The sequence below is a fragment of the Ovis canadensis genome, chromosome 3 (genome assembly GCF_042477335.2).
Source record: "Ovis canadensis isolate MfBH-ARS-UI-01 breed Bighorn chromosome 3, ARS-UI_OviCan_v2, whole genome shotgun sequence".
NCBI lineage: Eukaryota > Metazoa > Chordata > Mammalia > Artiodactyla > Bovidae > Ovis > Ovis canadensis.
This window is the reverse complement of record NC_091247.1, coordinates 154,558,321-154,582,544: the sequence shown is the minus strand read 5'-3', so window position 1 is coordinate 154,582,544 and position 24,224 is coordinate 154,558,321. Positions and strand designations below refer to the sequence as shown.

General features: G+C 39.7%; 1 protein-coding gene and 1 long non-coding RNA gene across 2 annotated transcripts in view; one reads left to right on the top strand and one right to left on the bottom strand.

The window, feature by feature from the left end:
• Positions 1-15,664, bottom strand: part of PTPRR (protein tyrosine phosphatase receptor type R) — a 278,629-nt gene extending 262,965 nt beyond the window's left edge. The window contains exon 1 of the mRNA XM_069584641.1: positions 15,139-15,664. Within this exon, the coding sequence (XP_069440742.1) occupies positions 15,139-15,208 (70 nt within the window). The 5' untranslated portion in view covers positions 15,209-15,664. The remainder of the gene's footprint in view (positions 1-15,138) is intronic.
• The window catches only part of LOC138437393 (uncharacterized), a 58,779-nt gene extending 42,039 nt beyond the window's left edge, over positions 1-16,740 (top strand). The window contains exons 2-3 of the long non-coding RNA XR_011255935.1: positions 6,585-6,741; positions 14,995-16,740. This is a non-coding gene — a long non-coding RNA (uncharacterized lncRNA). The remainder of the gene's footprint in view (positions 1-6,584; positions 6,742-14,994) is intronic.
• Positions 16,741-24,224: the final 7,484 nt, after the last annotated feature.

The window sequence follows — 24,224 nt, the reverse complement described above, 5'->3', positions numbered from 1 at the left end:
TGGAAGGAGTCTAACATTAAAACAATGGCAACCCACTCCAGTATTCTTGCCTGGAGAATTCCATGGATGGAGGAGCCTGGTGGGCTACAGTCCACGGGGTCACAAAGAGTCGGACACGACTGAGCGACTTCACTTCACTTCCAGTTGTTCTGTAGTACTACTTACTACTGTTAATGCTAACCCTTGAAGTCACCACGGCACTAATCTCCAGTTAGAAGCACCCACAGTACCAACACTGAATCTTCCTGGTGAACAAATACAGCCTTCCCAAGATGCGGCAACTGAGGTGTATTAGGATAACCTTCCAGGTGTAACAGACACTCACTCGTACTAATCTTATCAGCAAGGTACACTAGTGTTTTGAAAATTCCATTATGGCTCTGTCTATATATATTAACGTAAAGCTAATTTTGCAAAATTCAGTTTGTGTCTTATTATGTTCTTACAACATGTGTTATATTATGTATGCATATATTTATATGTGCACACACTTGTTTTGTATCCTGATACCAAATAATCAATTTGATAAACAAAAAAGTTCATCTTCAGACCAGTAAATGAATCATAAAAAGTAAAATAATGCGTGCGTGCGTCCTTAGTTACTTAGTCGTGTCTGACTCTTTGCAGCCCCATGGAAGAGCCCTCCACATTCCTCTGTCCATTGGATTTCCCAGGCAAGAATATTAGAGTGAATTACCATTTCCTTTTGCAGGCAGTTTTCCTGATTCAGGGATGGAGACTCGTGCATACGGAGTCTCCTGCATTGCAGGCAGATTCTTTACCCACTGAGCCATTGTTTCTAAAAGAGAACAATTATAAAAATTTTAATTGAATTATATACATAAAAATTTTAAGCAATCATGGGCCCTCCCATGATTACCATGATTTACCAAAAGGCCCTCCCTTTCGGTAAAGGAGCTTGTTACCAAAAGAACACTCCCTTCCAGAAATGTTTTTTCCTAAAATCTAGTCTATGCCCTAGTCTTTAAGATATAAAAACATAATTCCATGAGGAAACTCTATGTCTTCTCCTAACATTATTTAAATGCTTCAAGTGTTTGACCAGTGATATGTCTAGTATATCAATAATAAAAATTTTAAAAAAACACCACAGTAACTAGTCTTATTTTTATAGAACTGCTTCTATTTTTTTCTATGTAGGAAAGGGCCTGAATCTTACCACAATAAGGAAAGATTTTTATTAAGGCATCTTGTCAACTTTTCCTGCATGTTCTTTGATATAAACACTCCTTCATATTTCCTCAAATATCCTGTTAGAACTAACATGGTTCCTACTCCTACTTAGAGCCCACTGTAACTACTCTGGGAGTCCCTCCATTCTTCCTATTTAACTCTTCCATCCAAAGTTGAGCTGCACGACAGAAAACTCTATCTGGAAGCCACAGAAATGGAGAGTCATTTCAGCAAATATCCACTGTGTGCCACGTGCCGGTGGTAAAATTATAATGAAAGGATTTCATGTTTCCTGGGTTTTGCCAAGCTTTAGTAGCCATATGTTTCATCTGATAAATCAGTATTACAGAGTGAAATTTAATACAATTCGGGCAGCACCCTTGGGGCACTGTGACTAGACAGAAGTCATAAAGAAATGAGATTAAGACCATGGCCTCAGACTCTGCTGGAGGAAGTGAGATTTATATTGGCTCAACAGAAGCAGACAGATGCTCCCCAGTTCCTGAAGAACTGAGATGAAAGATGCTTGGAGGAGAGGTTGACAAGAGTGAAAGCTACTATCTCTTCAACTCTACACAGCAGTTAAGAGAAGATCTTCATCAAGATACGCCCTCTTGGGAAATGCAGAAGTGGGGAAAAATGATCATACAGCTAGAAAGCTAAGTAACACTAGCCTCTGCAGAAATCATAGAAATTGAGTTCCGTATGCATTTATAGAGTGATAAAGCTCTAAATACACTTGTAAAATGTAATTTTTATGCCTCATTGTTATGCAAGCATTTAAAATATTGGTATTTATAAATACAGAGATTATAAACTATTATTATCTTTTTTATAGCAGAATTCTCCAAATGACTTGAAAACTGTACTTCAATTGCAAGGAAAAGAAAAATATCTGTTTTAAGAATAATTCTCATAGTAGATTAGGAATTATATTTAAAAATAGCAAAATGAATATTAGAACAGATAAAAAATTACAATATTTTCATAGTAATGACACTGTGCTGTGCTGTGCTCAGTCGCTCAGTCGTGTCCAACTCTTTATGATCCCGTTGACTATAGCCCACCAGGCTCCGCTGTCCATGGGATTCTCCAGGCAAGAATGCTGGAAGGGCTTGCCATGCCCTCCTTCAGGAGATCTTCCTGATTTAGGAATCAAACCTCTTAAGTCTCCTGCATCGGCAGGCAGGTTCTTTACCACTAGCTATACCTGGGAAGCCCCAGTAATGATACTACAGAGAGTAAGAAAGGAGGTCCATGGTGGCCACTTGAAGAAATCTTGTCCTGGTCTCCTCTGCCTGTATTTAGGGATTTGAGGAGCACAGGGCACTTGGTAGGTCCTTCAGGTCAACACCTCTACTCCATCCTGTCCTGGTCCCTTCATCCATCACTTGAAATTAACACCACTGGTCAAAGGTACTGCTTTCTCAGCAGACACTGCTTTTTTTTTTTTTCACTGTTCTTTGAAAAAAATGAACATTTGCTAGGGAAAGACCATACAGTTAACAGCTATTTTTATCAGGAGTAGATCACTGCATCACATCTTTCCTAAAATAGCGTTAGCGGAGGAGAGACCCCTCTTGAAATGGGAAGTAAGAAGAACACACTTTCATTGGGGTGGAGAGGAAGGAGAAGGCAAGAGGTTGAGATTCAGCCTGAGCACAGAGCTCCAGAGAGTGAGCTTCAAGATGTCAAGGGCACGGTCAGGGGAAGGGAAGGGGCTGCCAGCAGCAGGGGCTGATGCCTTAGGCTGAAGTATGGGAGACCCAAAGCACTTTTGCTTCAGGCTCAGGACTGGTCTGTACCCATGGTGAATTTATGGTCGACTCAGCAGAACTTAACGCTAGGGGAGGTAGGTTGCTTGATCCACAGAATGCATATATGGCAACTCTGATTTCATGAAGCCCACTTCCTCCCCTCCCACATACACACCTCAAAGGTATATGGGCAAGGCTCTCACAGTGGAGTATGCAAACCATGCAATTCACAGAGTTTGCAAGGTGTCTGTGGACATGCAGAAGGTTCAACATTAGAAGCAGGATATTTTGGCTCCTGTTGGATGGTGTGAATTCAGGTAGTTTGTAGAGTGAGACAGCAGGAGGGGTGATACTACAAATTCTACCCCAAACCTAAGACTGAAGGTCTTTACCAGAGGTTGCCCATAATTGCAGCACCTCTGGTGGCTATGGAGTTATTTTTCTCTTATGTGCTCCAGTTTGGAAAACAGCATTCATTGCTTCCAACACTAGCTTACTAGTTATGAGCAATTTTTAATTCATAAGGCAAAAGTTTACTAGTATTTTCTTTTTAATGGAGGTACAAAAATTAGATTTTCATGGCAGGGACTCTTCACAAAAGAAGGCTTCAGAGTGAATTTTTTTTTAATGGGCGATAGTCAAGAAGGCAATGGCAACCCACTCCAGTACTCTTGCCTGGCAAATCCCATGGATGGAGGAACCTGGTAGGCTGCAGTCCATGGGGTCGCTAAGAGTCGGACACGACTAAGCGACTTCATTTTCACTTTTCACTTTCATGCATTGGAGAAGGAAATGGCAACCCACTCCAGTGTTCTTGCCTGGAGAATCCCAAGGACGGGGGAGCCTGGTGGGCTGCCGTCTATGGGGTCGCACAGAGTCAGACACGACTGAAGCGACTTAGCAGCAGCAGCAGCAATGTGCACACTTTTTCCTTTTCAAGTATGGAACCTGAAATATAGGACCAATGAAAGTTTTCACATGCTAATATGATAATTCTCACAACTATTGCCACTGAATATATGCAGTGTTCCAGCCCCATGCTGTGGGCCTTATGAATTAGCTCCTTAAATCCTTAAACCACCCTATGAGGTAGTTACCATGGTATTAGCCTTTTATTCTGATAAGAAAAGGGAAGCACAGGGAATTTAAACAGTAAATAGCAGAGATGGGATTCAAGCCCAGGAAGTCAGATTCTAGAGCTTAATTTTTCTATTTTTACTCTGCTACATGAATTAGAGTATATTTTTGTTGTTTCTGTAGTACAAGCATACCATTTCAAACAAACTTTCTATCCTAAAGGGTGAGATGATTATACTATGGAAAGCATTTGGGATAGAGATTACTATGTCATGGGGATTAAATAGACCTAGTGGCTCAGACAGTAAAGAATCTGCCTGCAATTCAGGAGACCTGGTTTCAACAGACGGGAATGGCTACCCACTCCAGTATTCTTGCCTGGAGAATTCCACAGGCAAAGGAGCCTGCTGGGCTATAGTCCATGAGGCCACACAGAGTCGGATATGACTGAGAAACTAACTTTCACACTTAGCACATCACAGGAATTTAAGAAATAGTCCTTTGTATTTTCCTTCTTTTCTTATAATGAAATCTATTTGTCTCTTCCCTATAAATCCAATGTTTATCTAGAGAGGAGACCCTTTTGTTATATTTTCATAGCTTCAGTTAGTGTTCAGATTTAGGAATTACAAACAACCTGATAAATGTTATAATCCAAGCTCTCTAAGAATCAGCCACTCCCATTTTGAGGAAATAAGTCACTCAGAAAAGACCAGTGGACACCTGGGGGGAATCTTGATGCTCTGGAGATACAGAGGGACCCAAGAATGCCAAGAGCCCTGCCCAACTGTACCAGACCTGTGAGAACCTGTGAGAATTCCCCTGGGGAGCTTCTTAACTGCCATGGAGTGTTCAGAGGCACTGAAACAGCCAACCCACCACGAACATAACTTTGCATATTGGAGGTTAGCACCATGAAAAAATTTCCATAGTTGAATTCTGATTTTTCTGATGGGTTGCAGCTCTCCCAGGGAGCCAGACTGGAGCTATACATGGTAGGTCACCTGAGATAAAATCAGCAGGATAGAATCCTTAGATCAAGTGGGGCTGGGTAGCAAGGTCTGGGTGTTAGGGAGTGATGAGTCGTCCCTTGAACAGGCGAAGGCTGTGCTTGACAATCCCCAATAAAATGTCTCCCCATCTCCATGTCCCTCCTTGCTTTCCCTTTAACTTCTCCAGTGCCCACAGAACCATGGGCAGCCTTCCATGTGGACCTGGAGCCCAGTGATCTAGAAGTTCCATAGGCTACAGATAGCGAGCAGGAGAGTGTCAGTCAGTCAGTAAAGGAGAAGTCTTACGAGAGCAGCAGTCCTAAAGGAGGTTCTTAGAGCTATGAGTTGCAGCCTTGGTCACACGTCTGAACTTCTCACTCTGCATCTGTGCCAGTGAGACTAGTTAGGGAGGCAGCTCCGAGGACAAGTCTGGGCTATCTGCTAAGCAACACAGTGAAATAAGAACTAGATATGTCAGACCTATGGTGTTTAGGAAAAGGTGAAAAGGTTATCTATTTTCAATTACCATGAGGTAAGCCCAAGAAAAATTTGCATTTTACTAATATATTCACTTAAATAAGGATTTGCTGAATACATGATAGATAGATAATACATTTAGATGCTTATAGGTAAGGCATTAGGAGAGAGACTTAGGGGAGAGGTGAATTTGGAGGAGGAGAAGTATGTTAAACTATTTTATTGAAGGGTTTGGTGTGGGGTGTTGAAGAGGGACTAGGAGAATGAGATCTGACGTCCTGGGCCTGGCCAGGCTCTCTTCAGCCTCTCAGTGGCCAGAAGAAACAGGTGGATGCTTTGAAGCTTCAAAATCCATCACAGACCTGCTTAGTAAGGCTCAGACCAAAGAGAGAGGAATTATGCAGACAAGATCCAACTGAAAAAGAGATTGGAATCCAGAATCTCTCTTGCACATGTATACTTCTCTAGCATTGGCTCAAATACAGAAAGAATGAGAAATTGCTCCAAGATACTGGTTGATCATTTAGCATCTGACCTCTACCAGCCCTAGTCAAATAACATCTAACACTTACATGGCACTTACTAAGACAGCACAGTCTATTTTACATTACATTATCCTATTTAACACACAACAACAACTCTGTAATACATGGTCTCCATTTTTAAAAGAAGAAATTGAGATGTGGAAAGATCAAGCAATTTACTCCAAGTTATAGAGAGACAGTAGGGATTCCCTCATAGCTCAGTTGGTAAAGAATCAGCCTATAATGCAGGAGACCCAGGTTCAAATCCTGGGTCAGGAAGATCCTCCCTGGAGAAGGAAATGACAATCCACTTCAGTATTTTTGCCTGGGAAATCTCATGGACAGAGCCTTGGGAACTGTAGTTCATGAAGTTGCAAGAGTCAGACACAACTTAGGGACTAAGCCACCAGAGAGACAGTAAGTGACCATGCCTGGATTTGAAACTGATCACCATATACACGCTCTTATCTGCTACAGTACTCTGCTAAGCATTATCTAAAAATAGGCATTTTGTTTCAATTTTCTCTTAACTTTTCTACTTAAGCTATTTCATTTTCTTCCAGGGAGAATAAAAATACTGTCTTGAATCAACAAGAGACCAAGAAAGTGAATTACTTTAAAATCACAATCTATAAATATAAATTTATAGATTGATGGCCCTGTGGACTAACTCATCATGATATAATATTTGGCATAGTTTGTATTGAGCCTCTTCCCCAGGTAAGTGAAAGTATCCCAGTACTGGGAGCTGACTTTGTGTAGTTACGCGCATCGCCTCATTTCCCCTCCAGTCTCCGTCAGGAATTGAATCACTACTGTAGTGAAATAGCAGAAGAGTTTTACTCCGTACATGTTGCTGCATAGGCCAGTAAATCACTGTGAGATACTCTTACTCTGTGCTCATTCACTGCTCTTTTTCAAAGAAACAGTAGTTTAGGCTGTCTTAAGCTCTTCTGCACATTTAAGTCAGTAAATGGACATTGTTTCATGTCCGAACTAAGACAGAAAATAGTTCAAGCTCCTACTGAACTTAGCATCTACTTCAGTGTAATTAGACATATTGATCTAGACTGCTGTTTCAGGTAAACAGTTTTGTTTTGTTGTTGGTCCCTGTGGTTGAAATTTTCATGGATGTCAACACCTTAATAAAATAAAATCAAATAAGGTTTGATTATGAGAAAAGTCAAGATTGTCATTATAAGTAGAAAATTATCTAAATGGAAAGTGCTACTATTCACAACATAAATTTGCTAATTGTCATTCTGTGGCAAATATCTCAATAGTAGACACTTACAGCTACATTATTTGGTGAGCAGGAATTAGGAAACCTGATCTTAAAATAATATTTTACCATTAAAATGTTTCAAGCTATTAGAATCCTTCGTGTTGAGAAATATCAAAGCTACTCTAAGTGTGTCAGCATTTGTAAGTGCTTTGAAGATGAAGAATGCATTTATGGCCAAGTAGGCTCTTTAGAGGGAAAAATGGCTTTCTCTACCTTTTGAACTAGACTTTACAAACAGCTTTTAAGAGATTTAACAATATATTTACCATGAAACATAACATCCATGTTATCACTAATAATAATGGCAATAAATGAGTTTTTGATGTGTGACCCCATCATCTCAGAAGAAGTGACATTTTTATTATTCATCAACCACTCTCCATTCTTCAAGTAAAAGCACAGCTCCCATAAAGGTTTAATAAAGACTTTATCTATACATAAAAAAGAGAAAAATTGTATAAAACCATCCAATACTCAGAAATTTTCTGTGATGGTTTGGATTTTGGTAGGGGGAGCAAAGGAAGGTTAGATTGTTTTTTATTTCTGCTTATTGAACCCACTGCCTCAAACTCCCACCTGATTTTAAATGTGTAGGTGGCTCATGTTTGTTATTTCAGATAGCTGATCAGTAATCAGAATTAATTAGGGGTTCTGGGTCCATTCTTTAATGCACAGCTATCATGTTATGTATCTTGTCTAATTCTTTTCTCTCTTTAAAATGAACACATTCATCTCACTCCCATCCTAAAGTAGTACTAGAAAATCATATAGGAATGTCTATCCATCTAGGAGGAGTTCAGCACACAACACCACTAGAATAAGCCTCATGCTCACAGAACACAAACTTATCTTAAACAGAATATGTTTAAATGAAAGCTATTCTGTCCCATTTCCACTGCTTTGTAACCAGTAAACATACATTTGATTGAAAGGGCAGTAGTAAAGTCAATTCTACTCTTTATGATCATGAAAGTGAGATATAATCTCTTTGTAAATATAAATTAATCAAAACTTATTTTGCCAAATACATCCTGAATATATTTATTGGGTGCAACATTTATTGATGGTATACTGAACAACAAGCACAGTCCTATTAATATACTATTAGTATACAGAGATAAAAGCTACAATTCTCTTGTTGTCCTCAAAAAAAAAAAAAAACCAAAACAAAACTCAGGTTAAGAGCATTAATAGTGAAATACACAGGGCCTCAAAGGAAAACCTAGGAAAGCTACTTGGATGAGATGGGGTTTGAGGAAGGGTTCTCAAAGTTGGCAATGCTCAACTACGATTTAAAGTTGGAGAAAAATTATCTAGAAAATGAAGCAGAGTTGGATACTTAAAATAAATAGAACAGTATGTGAAAAGGATGAGAGGCATGGCAAACCAGTGAAATTTGCTTTTAGTGTGATAACAGTGGGCAAAGCAGAACATGATGATAGGAAATAAGGATGGAGTTGGGAAATACCTGATAGTAAAAGACTTCCCCATGCTAATGAGTCTGAGTTTACCCTAAGAGAAAAGGAAATGGCTGTATTAGAGAATACAAAGTGAGAATGTGATCGAGTATGCTTTTTCCCAGTTGTACCAGGCTTGGGTGACTGTGGGGGACTGTCATGTTATTCACAATGATAGAATATATAGAAATAAAAGAAGTTGTTATGGGAAGTGCTGAGCACTAACAGCCAGATTCCTAATACTTGTGGGATCTCCAATGACTCCTAGGTTAATTGTGGTGATAGGACTGGAGAGCAGGAGAAATATCTGAGATGGAAATATGGATTTCAACTTTGCTATGTAGGCCTGGATATAAACATCCACAGAGAAAGTATACAGGGGTAAGAGAGAAAAAAAGACCTAGGACGCACAAATTCTACAGAGCACTAACCTATTAAAGAATGCTCAGAGAAAGACCTAAAAGTGCAACTGAGAAATGACTAGTTAGATAAGAGAGAAGCTATTGAGGAAACCAGTGGCTATCCATGGTAATCAATGAGAAGAATTTTCAAAGTTAGATTCAATCTAATCTCAATATTCATTGATAAGGAAAGGATAAATTACCACCTTAACTATATGGAACCATAATTAGAGTTGGGGAATTTGCTGTATGACTCAGGGAAGTCAAACTGGGGCTCTGTAACAACCAAGAGGGGTGGGATAGGGAAGATGGGAAGGAGGGAGGGGACATATGTTTATCTATGATTTACTGATGTTGATGTTTGGCTGAAACCAACACAATCCTGTAAAACAATCACACTTCAATCAAAAAATAAATAAATTTAAAATTAAGAAAAAAGATCAGAGTTGTAGAAAAGTAGATGAGAAACAGAGAAGAAGTCTGAATGATAGATAATACATTCATCATTATCTGGGTTGTGGATAATACAATCCACAATTTTACAAGGTGCTAGTCAGGGTGTCATTTGCAATAGAATAAGCAGTCTCCATGGTTCTAGGAATGTGTGGTCTCAAATATACATACATCTATCTTCTTAAGTGCTAAAGATGCAGACATTATCATAGCCATTCCCATAGGTATAAAGCACTTTACAAAGAATTAAAAATATAGCCAATCAACAAGGCATTTGGGCTCTTACAGCATCTGGCAATCAGTTGGAAGGACTTTGCCACTGAGTTCATCGATAGTTAAAGCCCATCCCCAGTTGCTCTTCATTTCCCAAAGTAGCAAAGTCTGCTTGAGATTGTATGTCCCCTGGGTATGTGAGACTTCTGGGGAGCAACTTAATTTTTGGGTAAACGAGCTCTGCTGAAATCCATTCTGGAAGTGGCTAAGTTGACTAGGTGCCTTGCATGAGGGCCAAGAAGAAATTAAATGCAAAAAGAGGAGACTAGAAATATTACTGTGTTGTTTTTATTTATTCAATGTATTTGTCTAATCTTTAGCAGCTTTTATGCCCGGCACTGCTTCTCTCCCAGTGCTAGGATGGGCAGGATCTGCTATAGAAATAGCAGTAAACAAAATAGACAAATAGCTGATAGCACTTATGAAAAGTGAAAGTGAAAGTCACTCAGTTGTGTCCACGCTTTGTGACCCCATGGAAGCCCATGGAATTTTCCAGGCCAGAATACTGGAGTGGGTAGCCTTTCCCTTCTCCAGGGGACCTTCCCAACCCAGGGATCAAACCCAGGTCTCTCGCATTGCAGGCAGATTCTTCACCAGCTGAGTCACAAGATAAGCCCAAGAATACTAGAGTGGGTAGCCTATCCATTCTCCAGTGGACCTTCCTGACCCAGGAATTGAACCTGAGTCTCCTGCATTGTAGGCAGATTCTTTACCAACTGAGCTATCGGGTTATGTGTTGAATCTAAAATAGGACACAACTGAACATATCTAGGAAACAGAAACAGACATAGAGAACAAATCTGTGGTTGCCAAGGGGGAGAGAATTGAGAGCTTGGAATTAGCAGATGCAAACTAGTATGTATAGAATGGAGAAACAACAAGGTCCTACTATATAGCACAGGGAACTATAACTATATATATTGAATATCCTGTGATAAACCAGAATGGAAAAGAATATGAAAAAGAGTATCTGTATGAGTTACTGAGTAACTCTGCTATACAGCAGAAATTAACACACCATTGTAAATCACCTATATTTCAATAAAATTAATAATAAAAATAAATCAAGGAAGGGTATTGGAAGATTTGAGGGGTGATGAAATATTAATTAGGATAGTCAATGAGGGCTTCACTGACAAAGTAATCTTTGAACAAAGACGGAAAATTGAGGGATTGAGCCATGGAAATATGGAGAAAGGATAGTTCAGGCAAAGAAATAAAACTTTTTGGGAGGATGGGCAAGCACTTGGTGTCTTCTTGGAATAGGGAGCAGACCACTGTAGCTGGAAAGAGACAAAACAGAGGAAAGCAGGGAGATATCAGAGAGGTAATATGGGAGAGAATAGAGCAGACCCCTGGCCAGTGTTAAGAACTATATTGAGTGAAAAACTGATTCTGGAACTCTGACTCTTCATTGAGAAAGGATATCTTAAAATATCATTTTCCTACCTGTCTACCCTTTCTTTTTAAAAAATATTTTATCTATTTTTTTGGCTGCATTGGGTCTTAGCTGCAGTACAGGGGCTCTAGAGCACACAGGCTTCAGTAATTGCAGTGCATGGCTTAGTTGCTTCATGGCATGTGGAATCTCAGCTCCCCAACCATGTTCACTGTATTGCAAGGCAGATTCTTAACCACTGGACCACCGGGGAAGTTCCTACCCTTTCTTTTGAGTATGGTGTTTCTGCCAATGACTTCCCTGATCCTCTTAGTTCCATCACAGAACTCTCGCTTCTCAAAGACTAGAAGACTAGGCACTTCTCTGAGAATGAAGAGGCATCATCAGAATATACATTGAAAGTAGTCTCTGTGTCATTCAGAAAAGCAGGTAGTAAGAACCATACAGAAATTTGAAAGAACCATTTCCAGAGCTCGAAGAGAGAGTAATGCATTGAAATCAACTTGTGTTTTTTTAGCAAGACATTCACTAGGAAAAAGAAAGCTTTCCCATGAGAATCTTCAAGATACCCCAAGACATTTACTCCTTTGTAACTAAAATATTATCAATAAATATAATCTCCCATAGTTCTTTGGGCAAAGAAAGAGAAGAAACACTGAAGGAAATAAGCTACCTGTGGCTCTTCCACGTAATTATTTTACCATCCGAATCATTGAGTACCTTGTAGTTGCCTTCCTCGATATTCCTAAAGTAGTCTTTTCTAGTGAAGTTGATATGCTATGTTGCTTCACAGAGGTGTAAGGAATGAGGACAATTAGGGAAAAAGAATCTGGCACCACTATCTCAGTGGTAGCCTCCCAAAGAGTATAGGATTTTACATAGAGTGCAATCACAGGCCTGGAAACATGGGGTTTTTACCCTGACTATACTGTTAACTGGCACTTTAAAGTAATAATATCTACTAGTTACTGAATCATAGTTTTCTCACCTGTATAGTAAGCAGCTGGGTGAATAACTATCACTTTTTCTGTTAAGAAGGTCTACAAAAATCAGCTGCCATGGATAGAGTTGAGTCCAGGTTCTCTGATAAACTCCATGCTCAGTAATTCATTACAGTTATCTTCTCTAGAGATGTTAATTACACAGCATTGTACCCCTCTTCCTCTTTTTGCTCCCATAGACATTGCAAACAGATTGCAATACTTTTCCCTGTTAAGTCATCAGAACTCAGGGTTGGTCAGAATTTTTTTTTTTTTTTTTTCGCATAGTGACTCAGGCGATCATGACGAAACAGTTGGAGAGGGTACTCAAGGTGAAAACAGTTTGTTACTTTACCATTAGGAGAATGATTATGGAAGTTAACAGTTTTTAGTATAGCTATGAAGAGCACTCACATCCTGGCAGCCAATTTCTCCCATCCTGAAAGAGGTCTAACCTATCATTAGTTCTGCCAGCTTACCCTGGGCACAACAAAACAGATCAATTAGCTTTTCAGCCAAAGAGGCTTGACTACACAGACTTCATTCTCCTTCTTTATAAAGCCCACTTTCCCCCTGAGAGGAGAGCTTTCTGTAAGAGAAGCCAAATGAGACATTCAACAAGTAGAGACCATCACTGACTTCTTGATCTTTGTCCTTCCACTCACTCACCTTTTTATTACCCAAATCTACAGGAGCTGAGATCAAGAAAGCTGATTCATCTCAGTTCTAATGAAAAGTCCTAACAATGCTATTTAGATAACTGTGATGAATTTTAATCTGATGACAGCTTGTGACCCACAAATTGCTGTTTAAATTAAAATGCATTCAAAATGAAACTGGCAAGACAACCACAATATTAAACTTGCAATCTGCTGTGGAAAAAACACCTATCAAAAGCACTACATTAAAAATATGAATGTAATTAATTTCTATATGGCATCTTACAACTGAAATCTGGAGATAGCCTTCAATGCCTTGTGACTAAATTCAATTGATTAATCATCTTCCTTTTTTTTCCCCTCAAATTAAGAAGTCAAAGTAGAGTTGGATTGGTTTGTCTTGGTAATACATCCTTTGGCAGAGCTCCAGGTATAATCTAGGGCTACAGACTTCTAAGTTTCTCTTTTGATGAACAGAAGTCCTCTATTTCCTCATCCCAAATGTTCATCTACAACAAATTTATAAATGTTTTCCACCTGCTTCATTTTAAGGTTATTTATAGCTTTTAAGTTATAATTACTCAAGATACATAAAATGTTATCTTTAGAAATGTTATATATTAGTTTTAAAAATAACAACACTAATATTTTTCATAGGTCAGTTCAAATCATTCCTAAATTTGATAGGAACTGAGGATATTTTTGGTAATAGCTATTTGTCTCAGGGCTATAATTAAACAATAATGTAAATAAAATTCAACCCAATGTGTATGTTTTCATCTCATATTTTGACATTAAAGAATTGTATGCAGTAATAAAAGGATTTACTACAACAGTTTGCAAATAATTTAATGACCATGTCATAGCTACATCCCGGTTTTCAAAGTGCTAAAGAACTACTGAAAATTCCACAATATAACATCATAATTATAACAATTAACATGGGTACTTAATTATAGCCTGAATGTTCCTATACATTACTTGTTCAAGAGATTCACAATACATTAAAATAGCATTAGCTAGAAATAAGGAAGTACCATCTTTCACTCTCACAATTGCCTACACAGAAAAGGACTCACCCACACTCTTTTTAAAAGATACCCCCAAATTGCAATTTTATATCCATTATCTTTATGCACTATCTCTGGACTGTAGTATATACTCAATAAAATATTGCTTGGAAAAATGAATGAATACGTGTGATTGGATGACAGGCAAACTCGGGGAAAATATCTGTTCTTTGATTGCTACAGGGATACTGCACGGACAACTGCTGTCGCAGTAGGGCTCCCAAAATCTCTCTACCATATTTTATTTTGGTTCATGTGTGTGTAAAAATGATAAAGGATTCAGTCCAGCAAGTCCCTGTATCAGATCGAGGCTGCATGTATCCAAAAAGCAGGGTCTATAGCGACATTTTATGTACAATTCCCCAGGTACTTCCCAAGGTTTGCTTCCAAACGAAACCTGATACTGGTTCTGATATCAACTATATTTATATCCGGGAATCAGTCTCACTGTCATTTCTTTCTATACCTCATCAAACCCGTCCTAGGGACAGTGCCTACCCTGCGGTTGTCAGCTTTGAAACTGTGATTGGTTTTCTGTCTGGTGCCCTCGGAACCTGACCATGATGCTGAAAGAGACGAGAGAGTCCTATTTTAAAGCTTTCGTCCGTCTTATTGGTTTAGAAAATTCGACTGACAAGAGCTGGGGCCAAAGGAGCCTGGAGTGGCATCGTTAATGGGAACCGTGTATTTCGATCTTTGGGGCAGAGATGCGGTCCATCAGGTTACAGCCAATGGATCCCCGTGAGCTCTCGCTAAACCGAGAGACCTTACGGAAGTAGCCGCTGCAGTAGAAAATATTACATCCAGTAGGGAGTCTTGTCAGCCTCCTGAAAAACGGGCAGTCAAGTGCGGAGCTTAGAAACAAAATCTGGGAGTCTAGATGGAGGGGAGGGGTGGAGGAAGCAAACCTGTATTCGCATTGAAAATGTTTATACGAGGTCAGGAAAAATCACGGGCTGATTCTAGCTTAAGTTTTCGGCCTCTGTCTTCCAACAGGTGCAGGACTCCCTCGCCCCTACCGTGTCAGCACTGTCCTGCTTTGCCTTGCTAAGGGTTTCCTCGCGAAGCCAGCTTTCCCTAGAGTCCTGGAGCATGTGCAGTCTCCCGGCGCATCCACAGCTCTGCCGGGCAACCCCTTACCTGCAGCGTGAAGACTAAGAAGCAGGCACAGCACAGGGAAGCCGACCGCTCTCCGCATAGTGCTTTGCATTGAGTGGCGGAGGAGCAACTCCGCCACGACCCCACTTCAGGCAAAGTGGTGTTGGAAAGAGCCCCCGCCGAGAGTCCTCTGGTCTCCGGGAGGCATTCGCAGGTCCTGGGCTGGGGCTGGCAGAGCGGTGTGTGGCGCGAACAGAAGCAAGCACCAGCTTCTCCACCTTAAGAGAGGAGGGGAGGAAGAGGAGTGGGAGGCGGCCGCAAGCCGGGCGGCGCTGGGCGGGGGCCGAGATCGCGGGGAGCCGCTACAGCTCGGCCTTCTGGAAGCTCCGCAGCCGCGGGGGGGCGGCGGGGGGAGGAGCTGGGGGGAGCCAGCCCTGGAGCCCGGGGCCAGAGCTGTACGAGCAGCAGCCCCACCGCGCCGCGGCGACTGAGCATGCCCGGTGCTGGCCCTCGCGCCGCACGCACAGAGTTTCAAAGTGGAATTCCACTCCTCCGGGTCTTAGCGGCTGCTGCGAGGGAAGCAGGCTCCACGGCGCGGGGGTGTGGGGGAAGCATGTTGAGACTGTCATCAGGGATCCAGTATCTGTTCAAAACCTGGGAGTGGGACCAGATGAGGGCCCGACTTGAGGAACCAGAGGAGACGGCCTAAAAAAGTGTCAGCCCCCCACCTCACTCTGTCCCTTTCCCAAATCTTGGTTTACACGTGGACATAGCTCATGGATGGGAGCTGACGTTCTCTGGGCCTCCGAGTGCCAACCTCTCCAGGCTGCCCATGGGAACAGAGTGCAGGTGTTGCCAGGGGGAGAGGTCATGAGGCAGCCTGCTGAGTATAAGCAGTGAACACGCATCCTGGGGGTGCCTTCTTTCTAACACGATCCCCTTCTCCCGTGTCTTCAGCGGGGTCCCTGTTTTTCAAGCTCAAAGCCTGTGACCACCGTAGTGGCCTAAGTTAGGCCATACTTAGAGACTAGTAGGACATATCCATGTAACAGAAGAGAGGAAGACATCTTTTTGTATTTTGGAGATATTATCCTTTGTCTCCACTTTACTAAGGTAAAATGTAATGGAATCACCCCTGTAACTAGGCTCCTCCTGTCCAAGTCTGAGTCCCTAGGAAGGCTGTAGCCGTCTGTCTAATATAGGTGTTGATCCCCCTCATTGGGGACACTGAGTGTGGAAATCCTTCTATTAGTCCAGGGGCTCATTACTCCTGGTCATGAAGTCGCTTGGCCAGATTTCTCTCCCTTAATTAACCCAGGAGCTCTGACTTTTCTACCTCTGTGTCTTGGGATACTGTGGCCCTTCCCGGGTTACTCCCACTTGCTTCACTACCACACTCAAGCTTGCAAAGGTCTAACCTTGATCTCATTTTTCCAGAAAGCCCTGGGCTCACTCCAGATTACAGTATTTCTCTTCCACGTGTGAATGTATATACAACCTTTGCTTAGCAACATCACATATTTTTCTTTTATATTCATTCATCTGTGGTTCATCTTACAACACAGCTGAGGGGCCTTAAGAACGTCTGCATCTTTGTATCACTGAAATTGAATAAAGTCATTCTGGGTAAATAAGATGTATGAATAAGTGCTTGTTGAATTGAACTGCGTATCTCTTCAATGCTTTCTTTCTCCATCCTCTGTGGACTGGGACAACTAATGGGAAACATGCTACCTACAAGAGTTTCAATTAGAGAGGATGTCACAGGATCTGAGCCTGGGCAGTTTCATTTCCTTTATAATTTATTTCATCTCTAGCACTGAGAGACAAGGCCAGGAACTGCACTCCACTAGTTGCAAAAAGGTGGAGAATGAAATGTATTTTTGATAACTTGTCAGGACTTCTGTGCTGAAAATCGAGCTCTGTGCAGCTTTACTCTCCCCACTCCATCACTTCCCCACATGGGTGTGTTACATACCATTTCTGTGGCAAAACCATTTCACCCCAAACCTCTCTAGGCTACAACCTCTTTCCTTACTCCGGATTCACTTTTCCCCAGTCTCCTTTCCCATAGCATATATCGGTTTCTAACATACCAGAAGAAGTACTAATGGCATGGAATGGTCTATCATTCAATATCTCTTTCCTTAACCCCACCCCCTTCCCACAATGGAATCCAACCTCTACAATGGCAGTTATCTTTGACAATTGTATTCACTGATGTATGCCAACTGACTCTAACAGTGCCTCACACAAAACAAATGATCAAAAATAAATTAATTAAAAGCAACTAGTTGATAAAATTCAATAGTCACAGTTATCCCAACTCTTTGGAATTCTTACTAGATATTTGAGATAACTTACTTATCTATGTTTAAAAATCAGAGGAGTAACTCTTCTCATCTAACATCAGGTCCTAGAATTGCTGAAGGGCTGAGAGTCAGGAGGAGTAATTGCAGCCCGAGCACAATGGGTGCACTTCTATTATTCCTAATAAAAAAAATTACCAAACTCCATAGATCTCCAAGAAGAAAATGCACATTCGGCAAGGAAGCAATAGTACTGTAATGCCCCAAACCCCTTGCTTTCCCACAGATAATTTCAACATTTATTTGGGGGATATTTAGAGTTTCAAATAATATAATTCGCTGTGACTTTGCCAACAAGCATTCAGCTAGCTATTTATTTTGCCCAGGGGTGGAGGTAGCTGAATTATTAAACTGTGCATGAAAATTCCCTTCACAGCAAAATTTCCAGTTTCTAATTCAAGATATACCACAAGAATAGTTCAGTACAGTAAAAATAACCTCAAGTGAGATGTAATTTTGGTGACTGGACAGTAATTATTAATTCACTTGAAAAAGATAAAGGAGAAAAAATTTCATATTCCTTGGTAAGTTGACCTAATATACTTTCAAGAGATTGATCCCATGACATGTGAAGTCAGACTGTAATAAGTAAATCAGCCAATCAATGAAAAGCCAACCCCTTAATTCTTTGAGACAGATTTGCTGCTTTCCCTTGACTCGGCGATCTAACACCAGTGAAGGCAATTTGGTATTTTAGAGAAGAGCCTCTGTTAGTAAACTACACCCAGTTTCAGAAAACTAGCTCCAGTTTAAAGAAGTATGGAAATTACTATGAGAGAGCCAGGCAAATTATTAATAATACTGGATTACAGAATTGTGTCCTAAAGGAAATCATTTACATTTTGAAAGAGAAACAGAAAATTACTCTCATGGGAAATCTTTTCACCAGAAAATGCACCATCTCTGTTTCCTGTGAAGTGAGAGTCAGGAAGAATTTATACGGGAAAGAAGCCTTTCAGAACATGCCCTCAAACTGAATATAACCACTATGAACCTCCACATTAACATGTCTATAAATGGATGGAAACCATTCATACTGGCCATCTTTCCCTAGGACACTTAAAAGAAATTGGATCTACTGACTGTAAAAGTTTCTTCTTTAAATTATTTAGATTATGATTATTATTTAAATATGAGCGTTAACCTTGATTAGCGCTTCTGTGTGCCAGGCTGCATTCTAAGCATATGGATTTCCCACTTAAACTTTACAATATCCCTGCAACGAGGTATTATCATTATCTCAATTTAGAGATGGTAGGGCTTTGCTGGTGGCTCAGTGGTAAAGAACCCACCTTTCAATGCAGGAGACGTGGGTTTGACCCCTGGGTTGGGAAGATCCCCTGGAGTAGGAAATGGCAACCTACTCCAGTATTCTTGCCTAGAAAATTCCATAGACAGAGGAGCCTGATGGCCTACAGTACATGGCCTTGCAAAGAATCAGACATGACTGAGCACACTTAGACAAACATCAGAGAAGCACCTTGCCCAAACTCAAGTAGTAGGTAACCAACCAAAAAACAAATTGGTACAGTTAGGATGTACAATCAGATAATTTGTTACCAAACCTCTACAATATACTACTTCACATATAATCAGTGTAAATAGTAACAGTTGTAGTCGACTGATTAGAATTAGATCAGGGCCAGAGCAGAAGACACTAATCCTATATCTGGCAGTAAAGCTCTGTAGCGAGAAACACCCATAGGAGATTGTCTACAAATGGATGAGGCAATGCTGTGGCAGTGGACTCTAAGGTCAGCATCTAGTGAACAAAGACAGACAGCACCCACGCTTAGAAGAACCTGTAAGAAGTATGCTGACAGTAAAGTAGAGCAGGAGAGAGATGATCTCTCCTTGAAGGGTGGAAGTGGGGGCAGGGATGTGTAGCGGGCAAGAAACTATTAGTGGAAAGCAATAAATAAGCCGAGTCTCGCTGGATAAATAAGTTCTAACTGTTCAATATGAAGAGAGAGGTTGTGGGATTGTGTGAGCCGGGAAAAGAGGCATGAAATAGTGAAATGAGTGCAAGGAACTTCTGAGTGTGTACAGGAGCAACAAGTGACAGTGACCACGTGTTATTGAGACCTGTAATGTGTTTACCCTGCCCCATGCTTTATAGCCATTTTGTCAGTCACAAAGTTTGTTTCCTTTGCCTGAGAGATATCTATAGATGAGAGGGGAAAAGAAGAGTAATAATTTATTTATACAAATTGAAGGACTGGAGGTGAATTAAGCTGCATTCAGAGTAGAACGGCTCAGAATCCAAGAGAAGGAAGTAGAAATTTCGGGGCAAAGGTACATTCAGATGAGTGGCTTCACCATTAATTTTTAAAAATAGTTTTCCAACTATGAAAAAGCAGAACAATCTACCCTTCTGTGTAAGCACACAGGGAAGAAAACAGCGAGATAGAAAGGGCACCAGGAGTGAAGACGAAATGACTAAAATTTACAAAATATATTTTTTCACACTCTTACAAGAGCTCTGGGAGATGTTAGTTTCCTTTTTGAGGAAAGAAGGAAACTAAAACTCAGTAAGGCTAGTAATTTGCCCGTACATCCAGCTAGTAAGTGATATGGCTGGGATTAAAATTCAGGACTGGTGACCCTAATACTAGGCTTTACCAACTCTGTTGTACTGATTCCCTGATTAATGGTAAGAATTAACTTCAAGACTGAAATGGAAAATATAGTATTTTCAAGGGGTTTCCATGGTGGCTCAGATGGTAAAGAATCTGCTTGTAATACAGGAGACTTGGGTTTGATCCCTGAGTTGGGAACATCTCAAGAAACAGACTTCATCAAGAGGATTAATGACAATTAAATTTTACAACTTAACAGAGCTCTAGATTTTTTTGAGTTTTAGCTATTTCAAGTGTTTGATACACACACACACACATACAAATACATAAAGACAGCAATATGTATTCTAAGAAAAAAATTAGATACCCAAAATAAGGTATATAGTCTTCTATAGCTGTCTTAGTATAATACGGGCTTCCCTTGTGGCTCAGCTGGTAAAGAATCAGCCTGCAATGCATGAGACCTGAGTTTGATCCCTGGGTTGGGAAGATTCCCCTGGAGGAGGGAATGGCTACCCACTCCAGTATAATACAAAAAAATCATAGTAGAAAGGCTATAAGTACTGATAGATTCTGCTCTTGGTTCATCATTAAAATTTTATTCAAGATGAAGTATAAGCTTTACTGGGAGCTAGCTAGTAGTCATCTACTCTGGCACTGCAAAGGTCAGATTCAGCCAAGATGTCGGTAATAGATTTGTAAACTGCTGACTCTCTGCATTAGCTCTCTGTCCATCCCAAGACACTAATCAGGATGCACTTACCCCATCCATCATCCTGAGCAGCACACAGATGTGAGAACCCCCAGTGTCAGCTTAGACCAGCTACTTGGGGCCAGTCAAATACATTTTTTGCATTGTTTGATCATTCTTTAAGATTTCCTTGAATGAGGCCATTTTGGAACAATTCATTCACCCAAAAGCCCAAGACACTAAGAAGATTCAAAGAATGTAGCTATGGCTTGGTTAAATCATTTAATCTGACTCCATTCCTGTTAATCATTTTCTACCATAACTGTAAGATGATGTGAAAGAATATCTCCCAAACATGGGCCTCCATGCCTTTCTTACTGATTGCTCACTCTTAGAAATGAAAAGCCATGGTTCTCTCTGTCTTATAGTTCCTTATTCCCCTCATTCTTGCAGCTGTATGCCTATAGAAGAGAAGATGGTAATTTATCAGTCTAAGATTTAGTGTGGAGAAGCATTTTTAGATTAAGATGTTCCTTTGTAAAAAACCTACACCTCCACACATGGAGAGGATAATTAGAGGAAAGCTTAGTAAAACTGACTGTAATATGATCATTCATGTCCTCAAATAATTAAGCAGTCAGTCATCTGTCCATGGCCATGATTTTGACTTATTCAACAGAATCCAAATGTGCCAGGACAACACTAGCATCGTTGCTCAGAGAATATACTAGGAAACAGTATTTGAAGTCAAGTTACAGTGGGATAGGCTACATTGCATTCATTCCCTAAATAGTGAAATAATCTGCTGATATTTCGTTGATACCTTATTTGACCTCAAATAATTTAAAGAAAACAGACACTGAGTACCTATGATGATCCAGGAGGTGTTTTTAGTTCTTAGGATGTATTATTAAGCCCCAAAGACAAAGATTCCTGTCCTCAAGATGCTTGCATTCTAGGAGGAAGAATTACACATTTAACAGTAAATATAAGAAAGAAATAAATTATATAATATGGTGAAAGTTGATAAGTACTTTGGGGAAAGGAAAAATACATGGAAGTATGGGAAATTAGGAGAGTGAGGGTGGGGTCAAAATGAGTACAAGGAATTTACCAAATTAATAGGATATTCAAGATAAGCCACATGTGAAGCTGAGCAAAGATTAGAGATTTGAAGTTGGTGAAAGAGTTATCAAACAGATACCTGGTTAAAGAACTTTCCAGGAGGAGGGACCAGCAAAAGGCTCTAATTCCATAGACAGCTTAACGAACCTGGAAAACCACACTGTGTCAAAAAAATTTTCCAGCATGGCTTTAAATATACTATGTATGTAAAGAGAAATACAGTAAGAAAAATGCAAAATTAAACTAAATGACAATTTCTCCATAAGAATTTTTAAATTAATTCTAGTTGCATTGATTTCAAATTACAGTAATATAACTCTGCAAATAACAAAAACTCAAGAGATGGCAACTACCCAATGGACATAATCATATGAAATTCCACTCTTTATTTCATGCTATTAGTGTAAAATAAACATCTTATTAATTAGAAATGTGGGTGCATTTCTAATTAGAAATGCATTAATTAGAAATTAATTAGTGCATTAATTAGAAATGCATGTGTTGATACTTTATTTATCCTAAGAGACTTAGAGAAAAAAATTTGTGAACTACCCTTATATTAAACTACCAACAAAAGAATCAATCCAATGTATTATGGATGAGAAATCTAAGCAGAAAAAGAAAGAGAAAAATACCCTAGCAAGCATTTTTGTGTTCTCAGTTTCTTCCTTGGCAAATGGTATCAAAATACTTGAGCTAAATACTATCCAAATGCTGGAGAATAAAGATTTTGCAAATGTCCTGTTTCTTAGAGTAGCTTAATTTTGATTTTTTGTTGTTTGGGATAGAACGGAAGGTAACCTCACTTTACATTTTAATAAAATATCTTTTTCATTCAAGTCCATATGACAAGGCTCATCCAAATACTACTTCATGGTTAATACAAAAGGAGAAAAATATAAATAACCTCTCTTGAAAGAAGTCATCTGTATCCTCTGATCTTAGAAGTACTGTGCTTTAGAAAAGAAAGTAAAGAATCTAGCCTAGATTTTAACTACAGAGCTTAAATCAAATTTTATATTTGATCTGTTCTAAATTGATAATCACAAAGATTGAAAAGTATACTCCTTTCAAAACCAAATTCAATAACAGAAGTGCTGTGGTCAGGCGCTAAGCTGTGTCTGATTCTTTGCGACCCCATGACTGTACCCTGCCCGGCTCCTCTGTCCATGGGATTCTCCAAAAAAGAATGCTGGGATGGGTGCCAGTTCCTTCTCCTCTAGAGGATCTTCCTGACCCAGGGTTTGAACTTGCAGCTCTTGTGTCTCTTGCACTGGCAGGTGGATTCTTTTCTGCTGGTGCCACCTGGGAAGCCCTTAGTAACAAACGTGGAAATAAAACTAAATTTTTCTTTGAATTAGCCATAATTAGATAGCACTCTAACTTTAACATACTATTTGTAGGAAGTGGGCAAAAACAGACGCCGTATTTCTGAAATTTACCAAATTTCTGAAATTCATTTAGATTTAAATAAAGTTTAAATTAATTGTCTTTAGAGTTGAACATTCTAAATTATGAAAGTAAAAGCATCCATTGTACAATAGACAATACAGAAAGAAAGAAAAAGGTGTAGTCATGGAGTTCATTAAGTGGTGATAAACAGAGGTAACATTTTGGTACATAGAGTTCCCTTCCACTCCCACCCTGGGGAAATATGAGTCTATGCATCCATGTGTTTATAATTATTACTAACTTTAACAAAATTTCTATGTCAGTAGCATCAAACTATGGATTTGGATACTGTTTTTCCCCCTAATAATATTCTGGGAGCATATTACCACGTGATTATTTTTAATTGTTGCATAGCATTGCACTATGACATTCCATTTTGACTTCTCAGTTTTCGAGTTCTTCCTCAATTATTGTGAGCTGCTTAGAGAGGAAGAAATGATACTCCCTTAACCTGCAAAATATTTGGAAACACGTATAGGAGATTGAAAGTTATAATATTTCTAACATAGCCATGCAGTACTAGCACTAGTGAAGCTGCTGCCCCAGTAAAAAAGGAAATTCTAAAGTGTCAAAGCCAGGTGTCAGGAATGGGACATCACAGATTATGAGTCCTACCTCAACCTCCAGCAAATTAGGAAGAATCAGAATGTGTACATTCCATCCAGACTACTGCCTTTCCTAAGAATGATGAATAAAGCAGGAGATGAATGGACAGTATTTGTTCCTTTTTTCACTATCCCTGGATAACTCAATCACCTGACTCTGAAATTACCATAACAAAAAGTATTATGGGGTAAAAAGACCTGTAAAGTGAATTGTATAAATAGGAGCTATAAGTAATTGTGTATTTCCTTTCTATTTAAAAATATTATTTTTGCTTCTGGTTTCTTTTTAAAATCTGAACAGTATAAC